At 45.0% G+C, this 18470-nt stretch overlaps 1 protein-coding gene across 4 annotated transcripts in view; it reads right to left on the bottom strand.

Annotated features, from left to right (window-relative positions):
• The window catches only part of HECTD2 (HECT domain E3 ubiquitin protein ligase 2), a 74142-nt gene extending 63057 nt beyond the window's left edge, over positions 1–11085 (bottom strand). The window contains exon 1 of one of the 4 annotated variants that reach the window (XR_006282977.1): positions 10737–11085. Coding sequence is in view for 1 of the 4 variants with exons in the window: in XM_038411425.2 (XP_038267353.1) it covers positions 10737–10919 (183 nt within the window). In the remaining 3 variants the exon portion in view is untranslated. Of the gene's footprint in view, positions 1–4222; positions 4373–10736 lie in introns of those variants that run through there. The other 3 variants (XR_006282978.1, XR_006282979.1, XM_038411425.2) reach the window with 3 other exon arrangements.
• Between the last annotated feature and the right edge of the window lie 7385 nt (positions 11086–18470).

Below are 18470 nucleotides of genomic sequence, written 5' to 3'. Positions count from 1 at the left end.
GTCTAAATCTCATTCTTATAAAAACTTGTAAGGCGGTCAGTCAGTCACGAGGGTCTAAAGCTCACTTACTGCCATCGGAAAAAATGAACTTCCATGTACAAAATTTAAGCTTACTGGAACTAAGTGATTCAAAAGGGTTTTTATCATCTTTGTAAGGATCACATTTAACCCACTATAGCACTGGCTTAGTAATGAAGAGTTTCAAAAGAGTTAAACCAGTGGTTCTCAAACTTTTGTACTGGTGACCCCTTTCACATAGCAAGCCTCTGAATGCGACCCCCCCTTATAAATATAAAACGTATTTTTATATATTTAACACCATTATAAATGCTGGAGGCAAAGCAGGGTTTGGGGTGGAGGCTGCGACCCCCCATGTAATAGCCTCATGATCCCCTGAGGGGTCCCAACCCCCAGTTTGAGAACCCCTGAGTTAAACCCCTGCATGAATCTGACAAGAGGTTAGACAGACATCAGCCTACCTTCAAGGAATTCATGACAGACCGAAGCAGTTACCAATGTGCATATAAGTGTGCATAAATTAGACTTAAGACAGGTGAAGAAGATAGCCCAGCTCTTGTGAGCAGCAAATAAAGGCATCCTTTTGAGTCTAAATATACCGCACTACAGGGAAGGAGAGGCAGATCTTGACAACTTTCTGTGGTGTGGGGAGCCCAGCCGCCCTGCTCCTGATGGCCATCACTCGCCCTTCCTGATTCTGCAGATCCAAACAATGCTCACGACTCACATATCTGAGGTGAACAGGCGCCACTGAAGATAAAATGCTTCCTATCCTCCTCCACTCAGAAGGTCCTGGCAGACTAGTGGTAAAGGCAGGGGGACTCAACACTCTTGAACTTTTGTCAAGGTTTTTTTTGAACTGTGGTACTATAAATAACAACAACATTTGCTGAAAGAGGGCTTAGGACACTTCAGTTTCTGGCATCAAGGTTGAACTTGCTGCAAGAGTTAAGGCACTCAATGTAATACCTGCTTATGAAGCAGAGCCCTTCCTTTTCCTCCCTTGAAGAAAGAAAGTGAAGGTGAAACAGGCCCCAGAGAATGCAGAGTGCCCTTTGTTTCCTTTGCAGAGGCCACCACCTGCTCCTCAAACAAATTCTCTTTAGTGAAAGGCAAGTTCTTAAACTTTCTCTTGCTGAAATCTGGATACCTACAGCCAGACAGAACTATTGATATCCATCCCTAAGGCAGAAGCCCTGATGCACGGCAAAGTTCTGAACTGACTGCATGTCAGATCACTGCATTCATGTACTAGTTTCTTAAGCACCCAACATTTTTCTTAGGGAAGAGAATAGGTCATGATGGAACCCTCCTTCTTGTAGTTCCACTTCACCTATGGCCGTGAAGGGTCACAACGCAAAGGACTACAGCCATGTATACGCAAGCCTTTCATCCAAATGATTCTAAGTGCCACAGCTCAGGATTCCGAGATATACTACCTATGTGCTGACAGCCTTTCCTTGAACCCCGATACCTCTGACACCAAGCTTTTATGAGAAAAATGGTAATGTAGCAGACAGCAAGGTATACTTTTTCTCATCAACCTTTGAGACCAGGAAGCTGGATCTGATGCACTTTCATAACTAGTACAGTAACTGGTTGATGTACATCCAAGGAGTTGCTTGGTTCATCAAAGAATAATTACCCGACAGTATAGCCAGGTTAGTTGTACAAATACATAGAGGTTGTCTAGCACATTGACAATATATCAAGTACAAGAAAAATCTAGTGGAGTATTGCAGAAGGAGTATGATTTCATTGCAGAAGATGTCAGGTGTGCTATTGTAAGATTGTCATATAAATTTGGACAGATCATATATACAGGGATACAGCAGCAAAGTTAATGTTGTTTAGAGTAAGTTAACTACATTTTCACATTTACAGTGTTAGGGGTTGTTGTTTTTTTTTGTTTGTTTTAAAGCCAGGAGACTTCAACTTAAAAATTCCTTGCATGTTAAGGTCAGTGCTGGTTTCTTTGTTTTTTTAAGTAAAACTACAAGTTCTAACGAGGATTTTTTTCTTAAGTTGTTATACAAACTTGCAACCTTCACTGTAACTTAATAAGGTTGGGTCTGAGAATTTCCTTTTTCTTTTACAATTGTTTTATAAGATCTGATCTGTGTTCTGTAACATTGATTTTGATGCACTAACAAGAAATTTGGGTTTAAAAGAACTTGTTTGGTGCATTGGATCTGGCAGCACACTATACAAACCCCTGGAACCAGATATCTGGGTTTAGCGAGCACTAGGGTGCAGCAAAGCAATTTTCCAAGCTTCATCAGCTTCCTCAAAGGATCTTATAAAGTACTTGCTTCATAACCAATGACCTGAGCAGCCTTACCAATTTTGTCTATTTAGCTTGAAAATTTATCTCCAAGCTTACATAAAGAGAAATCCAGGGCCATGGAAAAGACCACGCCTTGTACCAGGACTCCTTTTGCAAATTTTAAAGTCCCACCAACTATCTTTCCATAATTAAAAACTTTATGTGTCTCCAGGGTTTGAAAATCCCACACATGACTGACAAGAGACTGCTGTAGGCTCAGACCTCTGTCCTCAACAGAGCTTTCGGCAGGAACGTTTGGACTACAGATGCCCCCTCTGCATTGATCTCTGAGCTGCTGCTTAAAGTCCTATCAGTAGTGAGATCCCCAACATCATTCCCTTGACCGTACACAGAGGTAAAGTTCCTCATTACTTCATAGCTTCACCTGCTCTTCACTCCTACAGTTCTTAGGAAAGCAAAACTAAAGTTGTGAATTCGATGGCCTACTTTCTCTATATTGTTAATTATTTTAACACACTTTTATTACACCTGCTCTTACTAGTATGAAGAACTCAAGTCTTCCGAGTCACTCTTCATATAAGAAAGGCATGAAGTGGATGAAAGCACAATATCAGGAGTCAGGAACTCCTGAGTAGGTCTGAAATCAACTCCCACTGTGTGACTCAACAATCTAACTGTTCTGTCTCAGTTTCCCCATATGCAAAATGAGTAAATACCTAACTCAAGACTACTGTAAAGATTAATGTTTTAAGTAACTGAAGATAAAAAGTGCTAAGTAAATGTATTATTTATGAAAGTCCTTTATGCGTCTACTAAAGTGGGTTTATTGCTGTAGATCAATCTATTTAAATCTCCTTTATACCATTTTAGAAACAAGGCAATCAAAACTGAACAAAGTATGAAAGTCGCAGACATATCTATACTATCTCACTGTAATATTTTATGCTGTTTTAACAGGACAAACAATCATTCACTTTTTAAAAAACTTGTGCCACATATTGACATGACATCTTCCTTGAATTAACTACATAAGAATAATAGAATCATAGATATGTTGGACTGGAAGAGACCTTGATAGGTCATTTAGTCCAGTTCCCTGGACTGAGGTAGAACTAAGTATTATATAGATCATCCCTGACAGGTGTTCATCTAACCTGTTCTTAAACCCTTCACTAATTCAGATATAGATTCAAGTTATAATATCTGCACTCTGACAATATCAATTAACCTCAGCATAATACACTTCAGACTTGCTATAACATGATTTTGATTTTAAACTATAGATGGTATTGTGTACTAGCCTTTCACCGGTTTTTCCTTGGTCAGAGGAGGTTGAATGGGCCCCCTTGATTACCTAGCTGTGCCTTTTCCTTCCCTCATTCTGCCCAGAGCAAAAGCGTGTGTGTGGTGTGGTTGCCAGCCAGGAGAGCACATGCATATGGGAAGAAGTGACAGGGTGAAGGGCCAACACAGAGGCAGCCTACAGTAGCAGCTGCTGGAACCAGAAGAGGAAGGGCGAGTGATTCCCAGCAGGAGCAGGGTGGCTGGGCTCCCCACACCACAGAATAGTGAGTGGGTAGCCCCTTGGGGGAAAGGGAAGCTGGCTCGCCTCTGGCCAACCCCCTCAGTGGGGCAAGAGCATATGTGTGTGGTGAGGGTGCAATTCAGCGCAGCAGCTGCTTTCCGAGTGTATGGCTCCTACGGGGTAGAAGGGCTGCCTGGGCTCTCCCACATTGCAGCTTGAGAGCATGCACAGTGGTGAGGTAGCCAAAACAATGAAACAGACACAGCTGAGTGTTGCTGCAGCTACAATCCTAGCCAAAATCGAGGCACAGCTCAGTATTGCTGTGACAAAGATCTCAGCTGAAAGGGGAAACTGAGGCTCTTAAGGAGTACTGCACAATATAGGATACCTACCTGAGGGTGGGAAAAGTATATATGCAGTAGTCATGTTTATAAGAGAAGACCTTTTACAGAGTGTGACTATGGATATTGGGGGACACTTCAGCCAAGGGACCCTGACTTGCAGTCCACATGGAGGCGGGGCAGAGAGAAGAAGCTGTCCCTGGGGAAGAAGCATAAGATTAGCTCAGAGAGGGTTTACTCACACACACACCGCAGGGATAGGGACAGACCCGCAAGAGAGAGTATGCCATAGCTTGGGAGCAGGGGTGGCAAGAGGAAACCTTTCCCGACCTGACATTGGGTAATTGAAGTGCAGATGTTACAGTTTGGTTAAGACCAACTTTGCAGGTGGTAGTCATCTGGATACTCTTTTATGTGCAGCAAGGGTGGATTCAAGAGAGAATACAAGCCCGTTGAATAATACCAGCAAAGAAATCACAGTGAGCCTCTGGCTGGCTTGTCTGGAGTCTGCGTCAGAGACAAGAAGATATCTCTACTCGCTGTTAATAAACTACCAGGATTGTAGGAGTTGGCTATGAAGGACTGGGGCGTCCAAGATTAGTTTGCATGAACAACAAGCCTGGCCATCTTCAACTTCCACCTTGGGTGGTGCCCTTGGGATGGATATTTTGCACTTAACAGCTGGCTATTTCCTCAGTTATGGCCAGAACTTATTTATTTAGGGAAAAGAAAGAGATGGAGGTTTTGAGTGTTGGAAAATCCTCTAGTCAGTGCAATAGGATATCCATGAAGGGAGGATGGATGACAGTTGGACCTGGAAGTTGATTAGAATGTACTGGGGGGCATCTGTTCTGGTATTTTCACCAGGGCAAGCAGTGCTCATTGGATATCAGGGAGGATGGGAGCATAACCCTACAGAGCTCCACTGTATGCATCCGATGAAGTGAGCTGTAGCTCTCGAAAGCTTATGCTCAAATAAATTTGTTAGTCTCTAAGGTGCCACAAGTACTCCTTTTCTTTTTTCTCTCCCTCCAGTGGCAGAGACTTCTTGCAAGAATGAAGTCAGGGACTAGAGAGGTGATTCAGGCAGAAGTCCACATTAGTAACTGGCCATTCGAGTTGCTCAGAGTATGAGGGAGATGGAATTTGAGAGTTGGTACTGGCAACCAGTGAGGAAGCTATTCTGGTGCAGCTAGACCTCTGGCTGCTTAGTTCTTGTTTGACCATTTTGTCTTAGTGCAACTTAAAGCTTCAATATTCAGGTATACATTGAGGATGTGGAGGAATTGACTTATTTCTCGATCAGGCTATTAAGGAGTTCAGCAAGGAAGGATCTAGATAGGTCTTCAGAATTTAGAGATCTGCAAAGGGAAGAAGGAGGGAAGCAAACTGAGGCGTCTCACACGACGAATTTCAAAGTGTAAAAAATCCATTAAAGGATGGCAAAGTGAAACATGATATTTCAAGAGTGTGGGGACGCTGAGATTTGCCCAATCAAAGCACTAATGAAGAAGGTGCCGCTCTTTCTTCACAGAGGAGTAACCTTGGGAAAGTATTTTCAGTTTATGGCAATGTCAAAGCGCACGTTATTGAAGTTTCCCCTGGTAAAGTAGGATCCCATTTCTTCAGGACTGGATTGGTTACATTAAAAGCAGAGCTGGGCAAATTTTTATGGATGAATTGTTTAGTCTTTATAAATGCCGTTTTGGATGAATCCACATCTCCTATCTCGCAGGTGAGCACCTTAATCAATAAGCTATAAAATTGTTCTGATTCTCTTTCGGCCCAATGAATAGTTATGTGTTTACATAAAGTGAAACAGTTTTTAACAGGAGAGATTAAGAGCACAATAGCCTACAGGAATGATACTAAAACTGAGGCTCCTGAGCCGCAAGTGACTCTTTAATGTGTCTCATGTGCTGCAGAGAGCCACAGGATACTAAAACACTGTGTGATTTAATTATTAACCAATCAGGATGCTTTTACTAAGTTATTAAACAATTGATAAAATAATTGTGGTTGATAAAATAATATTACTTGGTCAGCCATTTTGCTGTGAATTAATCAATAAATCAAATATTGTCCCATCATACTGTTTTAATATGAATATATAGTACTATAGTAAATGAAACAATGAATTCACTCTACTGTGGCTCTTTTGGGTAATGCTGATTGCTAATTTGGCTCCTGAACCAGTGAGGTCTTAATATCACTGGCCTATGGCATGGGGTTAGGGCAGAGGTGGGCAAATTTTTTGGCCTGAGGAGCACATCTGGGTATGGAAATTGTACGGTGGGCCATGAATGCTCATGAAATTGGGGGTTGGGACGTGGGAGGGGATGACGGCTCCGGCTAGGGGTGCAGGCTCTGGGGTGGGGCCAGAAATTAGTTAAGGGTGCGGAAGGGGGGCCCGGCCTGGGGTTGGGGTGCAGGTGTGGGGACAAGGGCTCCAGCTAGGGCTTTGGGGTGCAGGAGGGTGGGACTGAGGGCGGAAGGGGGAGCAGGGTTGAGGTGAAGGCTCCGGGCGGCGCTTACCTCAAGCAACGGCATGTCCCCGCTCTGGCTCCTACACAGAGGCGCGGGCAGGTGGCTCTGCATGCTGCTCCATCCACAGGCATTGCCCCTGCAGCTCCTATTGGCCCTGTCTGTTGGCCAGTGGGAGCTGCGGAGGCAGTGCTTGGGGCAGAAGCAGTGTGCGGAGCCCCCTGGCTGCCACTACGTGTAGGAGCCGGAGCAGGGACATGCCGCTGCTTCCGGGAGCTACACAGAGCAAGACCCCTACCCCACTCCCCGGCAGGAGCTCGAGGGCTGGATTAAAACATCTGAAGGGCCGGATGCGCACCCACCCCTGGGTGAGGGTATTCACACAGGAGATCAGAATTCAAGTCCCTGCTCCAGAGTAGGGATTCAAACTTGGGTCTTCCACATAAGAGCCCTAAACACTAAGCTAAAAAGTTATAAGAGGAATGGCTAGACACGTGTTTTTCTGAAGGTGACCCACATAAAACAGACTTTTCTGATTTGCTGACAAATTCAGAACATTTTCAGAACAAAAACAATAATTTAGTTGATTTTTTGGTTTGTTGGCAAAACTGAAAAAAACTATTTGCCAAGCTCTAATCCACAGCACAACTTGGAATAGGAACCTACGTGGTGGTGATACTTGGTGACATCCAAATGCATACGAAAGTATGGAGGTTCCTATTGGGAGGATAATTCAGTGGTTTGTGCGCTAAACCTTCAGGATCACATGACTGATTCACAGGAGTTAGTGACTAGATATTCAGAGATAAGATTGCGCTTATGACATACAGGCAGGTGGCCAGTTCCTCCACAAAGTATGCTGCTGGGCATCAGTGGTGAGGCAGCTGAGTTAGTATGAATGCCGGAGTGCTCTACAGAGAGCTGGGAAATGGGTCATGAGAGTCTATGTTTGGATCTGTGCAAGCAGCCAAGCACAGTTCCCCTGGAGGTTCACAGGTGGGTCTTGGTGGAGAGATGAATCTGAGCTGGCATGGCAAGAGGGACATGCTCTGGAACCAGCTTATGACCCTCTTATATTCTTTGGCAGTGAGGAAGCAGCCACCTAAAATGATTCCAGTACACTTGGGTGAAAACAATTTGAGATTTCATTAGTGGATTGATTTACTAATCGGAGCCAAAGAGATGTAGGTATTGCTTAAGGTGCGACTATAAACTTGTCTGAAAAGCTTACTGTGCAGCTTGACAAAGCCAGTAGTCATATGAAGCATCTGGAATAGGATCTGGGAGGATTGGTAATTATCCACCCAAAATACATTTGGTACCTGAATTATTCAGGTAATGGGGTACATCTACTCTCCTTCTTGGCCACTGGGGAAGGAACTGTTAGCTATTTGGGAACTCAGCTTCGGATGTGTGGGCAGTCAGCCAAGCTAATTGCTGATGTCTCCTTAAGGCTGGCATCCAATACAGGTAGTCATAGAATATCATGGTTGGAAGGGACCTCAGGAGGTCATCTAGTCTAACCCCCTGCTCAAAGCAGGATCAATCCCCAACTAAATCATCCCAGCCAGGGCTTTGTCAAGCCTGACCTTAAAAACTTTTAAGGAAGGAGATTCCACCATCTCCCTAGGTAACGCATTCCAGTGTTTCATCACCCTCCTAGTGAAAAAGTTTTTCCTAATATCCAACTTAAACCTCCCCCACTGCAACTTGAGACCATTACTCCTTGTTCTGTCATCTGTGACCACTGAGAACAGTCTAGATCCATCCTCTTTGGAACCCCCTTTCAGGTAGTTGAAAGCAGCTATCAAATCCTCCCTTATTCTTCTCTTCCACAGACTAAACAATCCCAGTTCCCTCAGCCTCTCCTAAGTCACGTGTTCCAGTCCCCTAATAATTTTTGTTGCCCTCCGCTGGACTCTTTCTAATTTTTCCACGTCCTTCTTGTAGCGTGGGGCCCAAAACTGGACACAGTACTCCAGATGAGGCCTCACCAATATCGAATAGAGGGGAACAGTCACGTCCCTCGATCTGCTGGCAATGCCCCTACTTGTACATCCCAATGGCATTTTGGGATGTATAAGTCATTCCAGAGGAGGACCAGTTCCTTGATTAAATGGAAATGAATGTAAAGAAACTAGGTTAATGGGCTGGGGCAAGTAACGTCTGGTAGAGCAAGGAGACAACTCCCTTTCCTCCGCCCCATAACCTTTGTATGAAGGGAAGGTGGTGGGGATCCTCGCAACAAGCGGAGACTAGCCGTGGAGGGGTGGGGAGCTGATGGCAGCCTTCCAACAGGTAGAAGTAACTTAAGGAATCATGACTTGCACTGTAACAATTTGTTCCCAGATGAGTTAAATAATAAAGCTGTTACCTAAGCCACACTCCTTGCTCTCTGTCTTTCTTGTCATGTGTCCAGGACAGGTGGCAGTTGGGTGTCTGACTCCAACTGACTTTCAACAGGAGTTAGCACTGGCATTTGTGCCCTGATTATCTCCTACCAATTCTAACTTGAGTTCACAAGTGCAAATAAATCTAGGGATCTTACCCAAGTCCATATTTGTGTAAATTAGTGATTCGCAAAGTTGACAATCTTTTTAATGAACCAGAGGCCATGAATTTGGTTGTACACAAAGACCAAGGTGCACTGGCAGAATTGTGCAGAGAAGTTTACATAGTATTAAAGACCAGCTAGTGAAGACAGACTGTCAGTGTCATAAACAATGCAGTCACTCAATTTAAAAATTAAATTGTGAGTTCTAATAATTCAGTCATTTAAATCTATTCAACTAAAAGACCTCAGAATTCTGACACTAGAGGATTAGTAAAAAGAAAAGGAGTACTTGTGGCACCTTAGAGACTAACACATTTATTAGAGCATAAGCTTTCGTGAGCTACAGCTCACTTCATCGGATGCATCTGGTGGAAAAAACAGAGGTGAAGTGAGCTGTAGCTCACGAAAGCTTATGCTCTAATAAATTTGTTAGTCTCTAAGGTGCCACAAGTACTCCTTTTCTTTTTGCGAATACAGACTAACACGGCTGCTACTCTGAAACCTGTCATTATGCAAGGTAGAGGATTAGTGAAACTATTGTTTGCTCCTTTATTCTATGAAAATAGTCCTCACAGTTACTTGAGCTAGTTAAATGGCAGATTATAGCCAGGAAATCAAGGTTACATGGTGGGAAATGTTATATATTCATCAGAAATAAACTTGAAATTCCAACAAGTATGGAGATTTCACTAAAATAATAACGTTTATGAAATGGAATTTTTTCAATGTAAGTATCTTTCTTCATCCTCAATTTTATTGGATAACTTCATTGAGGATAGGTTCATCAATGGCTATTAACCAATATGGTCAGGGACACAACCCCAAAACCTGAGACTGGACAACAGCGGATGAATCTCTTGAAAAATTGCCCTGTTCAGTTCTGAAGCATCTGGCACCGGCTACTGTCAGATGACAGGATATTGGGCTAGATGGACCATTGTTCTCGCCCAATATGGTCATTTCTGTTTTACATATTTATAAAGTTTAAAGCGGTCTACATTAACCCATATAGCAGTAATTTTATCACCAAAAATATTTTGTCATCTTTGTTTAAGCAGACTGAAGAACATAAGAGAATGCAATGGGTTGAAAATAATTAGCATTACATTACTTTCAAAATGGTAAATTTACCATAAGAATATTACAAAGACCTCACTCACGTCCAACAAAAAATGGAAGCGTCACTATAAAATAAACAACCACATGCAAATTCACAGCTACGTCACTGATTATTGGTACGCTTTCTAAAAAACAAAAAACTTAAAACACCCCAAAACAAGTAACATTAAAAAAGAAAAAATGTCTATCTACTAAGAATAAAATAAAGTAAAATTAAAAAAAAAACTTTAAAAAATTAATCATTTTGCTTCCTAGTTTTCAAGCCCTTCTAAAAAAAAAATGGATTAAATCTGAGTTATGCTCTTTAACGAAAAGTGACAGGTCACGCAATCCCCTTCATAATGATTCACAAAGCATCTGTGTCAAGAGCCTTATGGCATCAGAAAAAGGTACTTGCTCTCCACATACCCCAGCAGCAGTATTAGGTGCAGTCAGGATAGGAGGCAATTTTTCTTCTTCCTCTTCCTCCTCCTCCACTGACGGGGGAACAAAACTGTCCTCGCCCATTTTGTAACCCAGAAAGGACCCTTTCTCGGTAGCTGCGGGGAGATCTGAGCCGGCTGTGGCAGCCTGCGGGGTCTGCAGTGACATCGCTACTTCGCCCAGCCAACACGCACCGGCTCTGCGGCAACTCCCCCGCCCCCACCAACCCCCTCAGTAGCCCCTACACCCCAATCACCCCCCCAAACTCATCACCCCAGCGACCCACGGCCTCCCCACACGCGCCCACAGACACCAGCCCCTAGGTCACCTGCTTCAACCGGGTCGCCCCCAAACACCCACCGCCTCCCCGAAATCACTCAACACCCCAGGGAAGAGAACCAGTCACCTCCGCAGCCCCCCCGACACCCTCCCAGCCAGCTCCCCTAACGACCCCTGCCCCGACCGCACTGCGGGGACAAGCCGCGGTGCCGCAGACGGCGCGACTCGCGGGCTCGCACACACCCCCGCACGGCTCGGCGCGGGGAGCGCCGCCCTGCCGCCCTCACTGGAAGCCCGCGGCCGGACCTGTCGCCCTCCCCGCTCTCGGAACCCCCTGCCCGCTGCCCTGAGCGCTCCAGGCGGCCGCGGCTGCCCGCGCCCCGCACAGCCGCCTACAGCCCAAGGACGGGACCAGGAGCCGGCACAGCCGCCATGTTGTTTACGGGCTGCTCATAGAAACGCGCTTGGCGACGAGCGAGCGAGCGAGGCGTGGAGGCAGCGGAGGACACGGCTACGGAAACTCCGCAACGTAAGAAACGCCGCGGTGCCCCGGTCACGTTGCAGGGACTGCCCGTTCGCTCTGCGCCGCCGCAGGCTCCAGCGCTCCGGGGCAGCGGGGGGAACCGACGCTTTACGTCATGGGCGAACAGCCCGCCCGGGGGACCCTGCAACACCCTCCCCCGCCCGGGCGGGGCCTGCCAAGGGGCCTCTGCGAGCCTCCCCCGGGGCGTTCCCTCAGCAGCAGCCTGTCAACGGAGCGCTCTGAGTCGGGAGCGAGCCTCGTCTGCCTGCGCCCCGCCCCGCAGACAGAGAATCCCTCCCGTTAGCCTGCCTCGCAGGGCCGCGCAATCCCTCGCCCTCCCCGGAGAGGGGATTTCTCCTCCTCCTCCTCCTCCCCCGTAATCGAACCAGCCTTTCCTCTGTCGCACCCGCGTTTGCCCACGTGGAGGTTAATTCTCCTCCCAGCGAGGGAGTCTCTCCCCCCCCCCCGCGCTCTGTTCCCCCCGCATTTGAAAGCAATTTGGGGATCAAACCCCAGTCAGTTTCCAGCTATGAACCACCCTTCGGGGGCTGCACCTCACAAAGCCCAGGCTGAAGCGTATGAGGGCTGGGGACAAAGCATTCCCCGTCAAGGGCATGGGGCGGGGCAGCGAACTGCCCAGGGAGACAGGTGAAGCCAGAGCCCTCACCCCTGACCATAGGGTTGCCAACTTTTTATCTGAAGAAAACCCAACACCCTGCCCCAGCCCTTCTCTGAGGCCAACATCCCCACTCACCCCGTCCCCCTCCCTCTGTCGCTCGCTCTCGCCCACCCTTGCTCATTTTCACCAGGCCGGGGTTGGGGTGAGAGGGGTGAAGGCCGCAGCTGCAGGCTCTGGGGTGGGGCTGGAGATGAGGAGTTTGGGGTGCAGGAGGGGACGGGGGTGCAGGAGGGTGTGAACTCTAGGGTGGGGCCAGCCAGAGATGAGTTTGGGGTGCAGGAGGGGGCTCAGGGCTGGGGGGTTGGGGCACAGGAGGGGGTGTGGGCTCCAGGCGACGCTTACCTCAGGTGTCTCCTGGGAAGCAGCAACATCTCTCTCCGGCTCCTAGGCAGAGGCGTGACCACATGCCTCTGAGCCCTGCAGGCGCTGTCCCCGCAGCCATGGTTCCTGGCCAATGGGAGCTGCTGAGCTGGCGCGGGGGGGAGGGGAGGGGAAGCAGCGGGGGCACAACACACAAAGCCCCCATGGCTGTCCCTCCACCTAGGAGCCAGAAGGAGATGCTGGCAACTTCACGGGAGTCATGCGGAGCGGGTAGGGAGCCTGCCTGCGCCGCCAACCTGGCTTTCAACCGCTTGGTCAGCGGTGCTGACTGGAGCCACCAGGGTCCTTTTTCGACCTGATGTTCCGGTCGAAACATGGATACCTGGCAACCCTAAGTGACCATCTTCAGGAAATAGCGCCAAAACTTTCCTCTTTTTCCAAAAATCCTATCCACCTTAAGAGTGATACAACATGGACACACCCTCTTATACCCAATAAATCCTGACAAACCCACCAAAGAAAGGGGAAATAAATAAAATCTAAACAAACCCTAACCATGCAGAGTTTTTATCCTGAAAAGGGGAAAAGTACCACAAATGAGGAAGTCCACTGGAGACTTCACTATTGAGATTGATTTTTCATGGAAGCTACTTAGATACTATGGTGATGGGTGGCAGTATAAAACAGTTAGGTAAATGAATAAGATAGAATGGAGGGAGAGAGGTGTCCATAATTGACTCTGTTTTGGCTTGCTACAATATTTTAATTTTCTGAGCACAATAAATAAACGGGGGGGGGGGGGGCGGCAGATTTGCCCCCAATTTCCATACATTCTCCCCAGCCTATTAATTTATTTCCAGGTGTCTCAATAATACTTCCTTATCAATCAATCTAAAATGTGTTACCAAATAGCTGCTGCATGATTGCCAGCTTCTCTTTTCCCATCAGAATAGACAGTATTTTTTTAAAAACCAAAAACCAGGACATATTTCTTAATATTGTCAAATGAAGATTGGATGGTTTGGAAACTGGGAGCACATGTCACTTCAAACAAAGTACCTAATTCTTTCCTCCTCTTTTCCTTGTCAACCAGCTGTACCAGGCCCTGAAGCCTAAAACCTCCTACTGCCTAGAGTGACCCCACCACATGCTTCACAGTTTTAACGTGGATCATACTTATTTATGTTCTAGGCCCACACTGCCCTGGCACTACATCACAGATTCTTGCATGGTCCAGAAAACACAAGACCAGGATTTGGAGCACCATAGATTCAGTGGCATTCCAAAACTCACCACAGTTTAATAGAGAGGTGCCCAGAACCCATCATCAACACAGCTATCTCAGGTTCAGTTTTGGGATGGGAACTTGGAATGAAACTGTGGACTGTCAGGTACAGAGAGGTTGGCTGATTATACTGAAACTAACATAAAACATTAGTTTTATTATAAAGAGCCCCATAGGGTTGTTTTTAAAAAATTGGGAGTAGGGTGTTTCAGGGAGCTAAGTCATCAATTTCTGTCATATTTAAGGTTTCAGAGTAGCAGCCGTGTTAGTCTGTATTTGCAAAAAGAAAAGGAGTACTTGTGGCACCTTAGAGACTAACAAATTTATTAGAGCATAAGCTTTCGTGAGCTACAGCTCACCTCATCGGATGTCATATTTAAGCTGTCATTTAAGGAGAAAAGTTCTAGCCCTTGTGGTTGTAGAGCTTCCACTCCAAATGTGAACAATGCACTGTTCTCTGACAGCCACAGTTGCACATAGGTTTTCCAGCAGCTTGAAGTTGATGAGACGGGTCAGTTTCATTCATATTGATTAAGGGTATCTGTGAAACTGTCAAGTTCACTTTGCGGCTGGTTGGGGAAACTATGAACAGCAGCAGGGGCAGACAGAGGCTAGGTCTTCCTGCAGGCAGGGACAGAATAGCAGTCCCTGCAGTTCTGGAGACAGTCACAGTGTTGGGAAGAACGAGGAGTACTTGTGGCACCTTAGAGACTAACAAATTTATTTGAGCATAAGCTTTCGTGGGCTAAAACCCACTTCATCAGATGCATGCAGTGGAAAATACAGTAGGAAGATAGATAGATACACACACACACATACACACAGAGAACATGAAAAAATGGGTGTTGCCATACACACTATAATAAGAGTGATCAATTAAGGTGAGCTATTATCAGTAGGAGAAAAAAACCTTTTGTAGTGATAATCAGGATGGCCCATTTCCAACAGTTGATAAGAAGGTGTGAGTAACAGTGGTGGAGGGAGGGGGAGAAATAAGCATGGGGAAATAGTTTTACTTTGTGTAATGACCCATCCACTCCCAGTCTTTATTCAAGCCTAATTTAATGGTGTCCAGTTTGCAAATTAATTCCAATTCAACTGTCTCTCATTGGAGTCTGTTTTTGAAGTTTTTTTGTTGTAATATTGCCACTTTTAGGTCTGTAATCAAGGGACCAGGGAGAATAAAGTGTTCTCTGACTGGTTTTTGAATGTTCTAATTCTTGACATCTGATTTGTGTCCATTTATTCTTTTACGTAGAGACTGTCCGGTCTGGCCAATGTACATGGCAGAGGGGCATTGCTGGCATGTGATGGCATATATCACATTGGTAGATGTGCAGGTGAAGGAGCCTCTGATAGCGTGGCTGATGTGATTCGGTCCTATGATGGTGTCCCCTGAATAGATATGTGGACAGAGTTGGCAACGGGCTTTGTTTCAAGGATAGGTTCCTGGGGTAGTGTTTTTGTTGTGTGGTGTGTAGTTTCTGGTGAGTATTTGCTTTAGGTTGTGGGGCTGTCTGTAAGCAAGGACTGGCCTGTCTCCCAAGATCTGTGAGAGTGAGGGATCATCCTTCAGGATAGGTTGTAGATCCTTGATTATGCGCTGGAGAGGTTTTAGTTGGGGACTGAAGGTGATGGCTAGTGGCGTTCTGTTACTTTCTTTCTTGTTGGGAAGGGATCTAGTAGGACAACCTCCTCAACAGTCTGGCAGCTGTTGTGGAAACAGGAGGCAAAAGAGGGAGATGTTTGATGCTCTAGGCCCATTTATTATATCAAAATTAACACAGAGAGTAACCTTTTTCTGTTAGCAGCCAAAGAGGTGGAGGAGGAATTCAAATTTAGACCAGACACCCATTAGCCACAGACTAATAGATAAAAAATAAAATCCCAGAGCACAATGCAGGGGAGGGTTAGAAACTTAATTTTTTAAAAAGCAGGATCTTAAATCCTTCACAAACTTATGGGACCTCAAAGAGAAATGTTGATACAATACCACTAATACAAACTCAGTCTTACTCCTGCTTATTATTATTCGGTATTATATAGTTAGCAGGAATTGCAATTTTTCTTTAGAGTGTTGTTTCTCAAAACTTACAATCACATGTAAAAGAAAAACACACATACACATAAAGAACAAACAAAAAAGTAAAAATAAAGCAGGCAGAAGTCCAGCAGCAGAGTGGGGGCTATCCAATTTATTGCACTGAATGCAGCATGTATGGTTGGTGTATGTGTGCATTCGGTCCAGGCAGTTCATGGCCCTCTGAGACAGGAGTTTGGGCTCTTGAGACCAGAGTGGCTGAACTGAAGAAGCTAAGGGAAAAAGAGAAGTACATAGATAAGATTTTCAGGACACAGCACAGTCCCATCCCCCATATGACAGTCTCTGTGCTGTTGAGGAGTGTGAAAGTCTTGGGGAAGGAGAATTTGGAGTGAGGGAAATGATCCCATAGTTGGGACCCTCCTTCCAGATGATTTCCTGGTATCCTCTCACACTGATGACACCTCTACAAGGGAGAGGACCACTGCTATTAGAAAGAGATATGGTAATAGTAAAAGGGGTTTCGTTCATTAGAAATATAGATAGTTGGATTTGTGAGGACCAGGAGACCTGCATAATGAATTGCCTGAAGGATGCAAAGATTGCAGACCTCTTGAGACGTCTATCAAGGCTTATGTGCATTGCTGGGGAAGAGATGGTGGTCACGGTAGCTGTAGGAACCAATGACAAAGGAAAAGGTAGGAGAGAGGTTCTGGAGGCCAAATTTAGGTTGCTAGGTAAGAGATTAAAGTTCAGGACATCCATGGTAGCATTTTCTGAAATGCTACTATCTCCAAGCACAGGACCAGTTAGACAGGCAGAACTGCAGTGTCTCACTGTGTGGAGGAGACAATGGTATTTGGAGGAGGGATTTAGGTTTATTAGGAACTGGGAACCTTTTGGGAAAGAAGGAAGGATAGGCGCCACCTAAACCAAAACGGAACCAGATTACTGGCAGGTAAAATTCAAAAAGTCGTAGAGAAGTTTTTAAAGTAAGAGAAAGGGGAAAACTGACACGTGTGAAGCACATGGTTCTGACGACACATCCATTAGGTGAGGAATTTTTAAAGGGGATACTCTATATCCTAATAAAGAGGACAGGATTGAAGTTACAAAGTACAGGAACTGAAGAGAAACAGTCAAGTGAAAGAGAGTCGGATTCAGTTACATCGCATGAAGCCAGACAACAAAATATTGACAAATTTTATAAGTGCTTGTTTACAAATGCAAGAAGTCTAAATACTAAGATTGGTGAACTTGAGTATCTGGTATTAAATGAGGATATTGATATAATAGGCATCACAGAAACTTGGTGAAGCGATGATAACCAATGGTACTATCAGAGTATAAAATATATAGGAATGCCAGTTGGTCATGCTGGTGGGAGAGTGGCACTATATGTGAAATAAAGCATTCAATCAAACAGAGTAAAATCTCAAGGGAATGTCCATGATTGAACAATAAGAATATAGCAGTAGGAATATACTGCCGACCATCTGACCAGGATGGTGATGGTGACTATTAAATGCTCAGGGAGATTAGAGAGGCTACAAAAACAGAAAATCCATTGATGATGGGGGAATTTCAGCTATCTCCATATTGATTAGGTAACATGTCACCTCAGGATGGGATGGAGAGAGAACATTTCTAGACACCATTAATGACTGGTTTTTGGAGCAGCTAGTTCTGGAAACCCAACAGGAGATGCAATTCTTGATTTAGTCCTAAGATGCACCCAGGATCTGGTCCAAGAGATCAATATAACTGAACCACTTGGTAATAACAATCGTAATGTAATTAAATTTAATACCCTTGTGGGGGGGAACCTACTATAGAAACCCACTACAGTAGCATTTAACTTCAAAAAAGGGAACTATAGAAAAATGAGGTGGATAGTTAAATAGAAATTAAAAGGAACAGTCAGAAGAGTGAAATGCCTGCAAGCTGCATGGAAACGATTTAAAAACTCCATAATAGAATCTCAAACTACCTGCATACCCCAAATAAAAAAACAGTAAGAGGACCAAAAAAAGGCCACCATGGCTAAACAACAGAGTAAAAGAGGAGGTTAGAGACAAAAAGATAACTTTTAAAATTGGAAGTCAAATCCTACAGAGAAAAGTAGAAATGAACATGAACTCTGGCAAGTAAAGTATAATTAGACAGTCCAAAAAAGAATTTGAAGAGCAATTAGCAAAGGACACAAAAACTAACAGCAAAAAAAAAAAATGTTTAAGTACATCAGAAGCAGGAAGTCTGCCAAACAATCAGTGGGGCCACTGGACAACTGAGGTGCTAAAGGAGCAATCAAGGAAGGCAAGGCTGTTGTGGAGAAACTAAATGAATTATTTGCCTTTGTCTTCACTGCAGAGGATGTGAGGGAGATTTCCACACCTGAACCATTCTTTTTAAGTGACACATCTGAGGAATTTTTCAAGATTGAGGTGTCAATAGAGGAAGTTATAGAACAAATTGATAAATTAAACAGTAATAAGTCATCAGGAGCAGATAGTATTCATCCAAGAATTCTGAAGGAATTCAAATATGAAATTGCAGCACTACTAACTGGCACGAAACCTATCGCTTAAATC

The sequence above is a fragment of the Dermochelys coriacea genome, chromosome 7, assembly GCF_009764565.3.
Source record: "Dermochelys coriacea isolate rDerCor1 chromosome 7, rDerCor1.pri.v4, whole genome shotgun sequence".
Lineage (NCBI taxonomy): Eukaryota > Metazoa > Chordata > Testudines > Dermochelyidae > Dermochelys > Dermochelys coriacea.
Note: the sequence above shows the minus strand (reverse complement) of the source record. Positions and strands in the feature narration are given on the sequence as shown.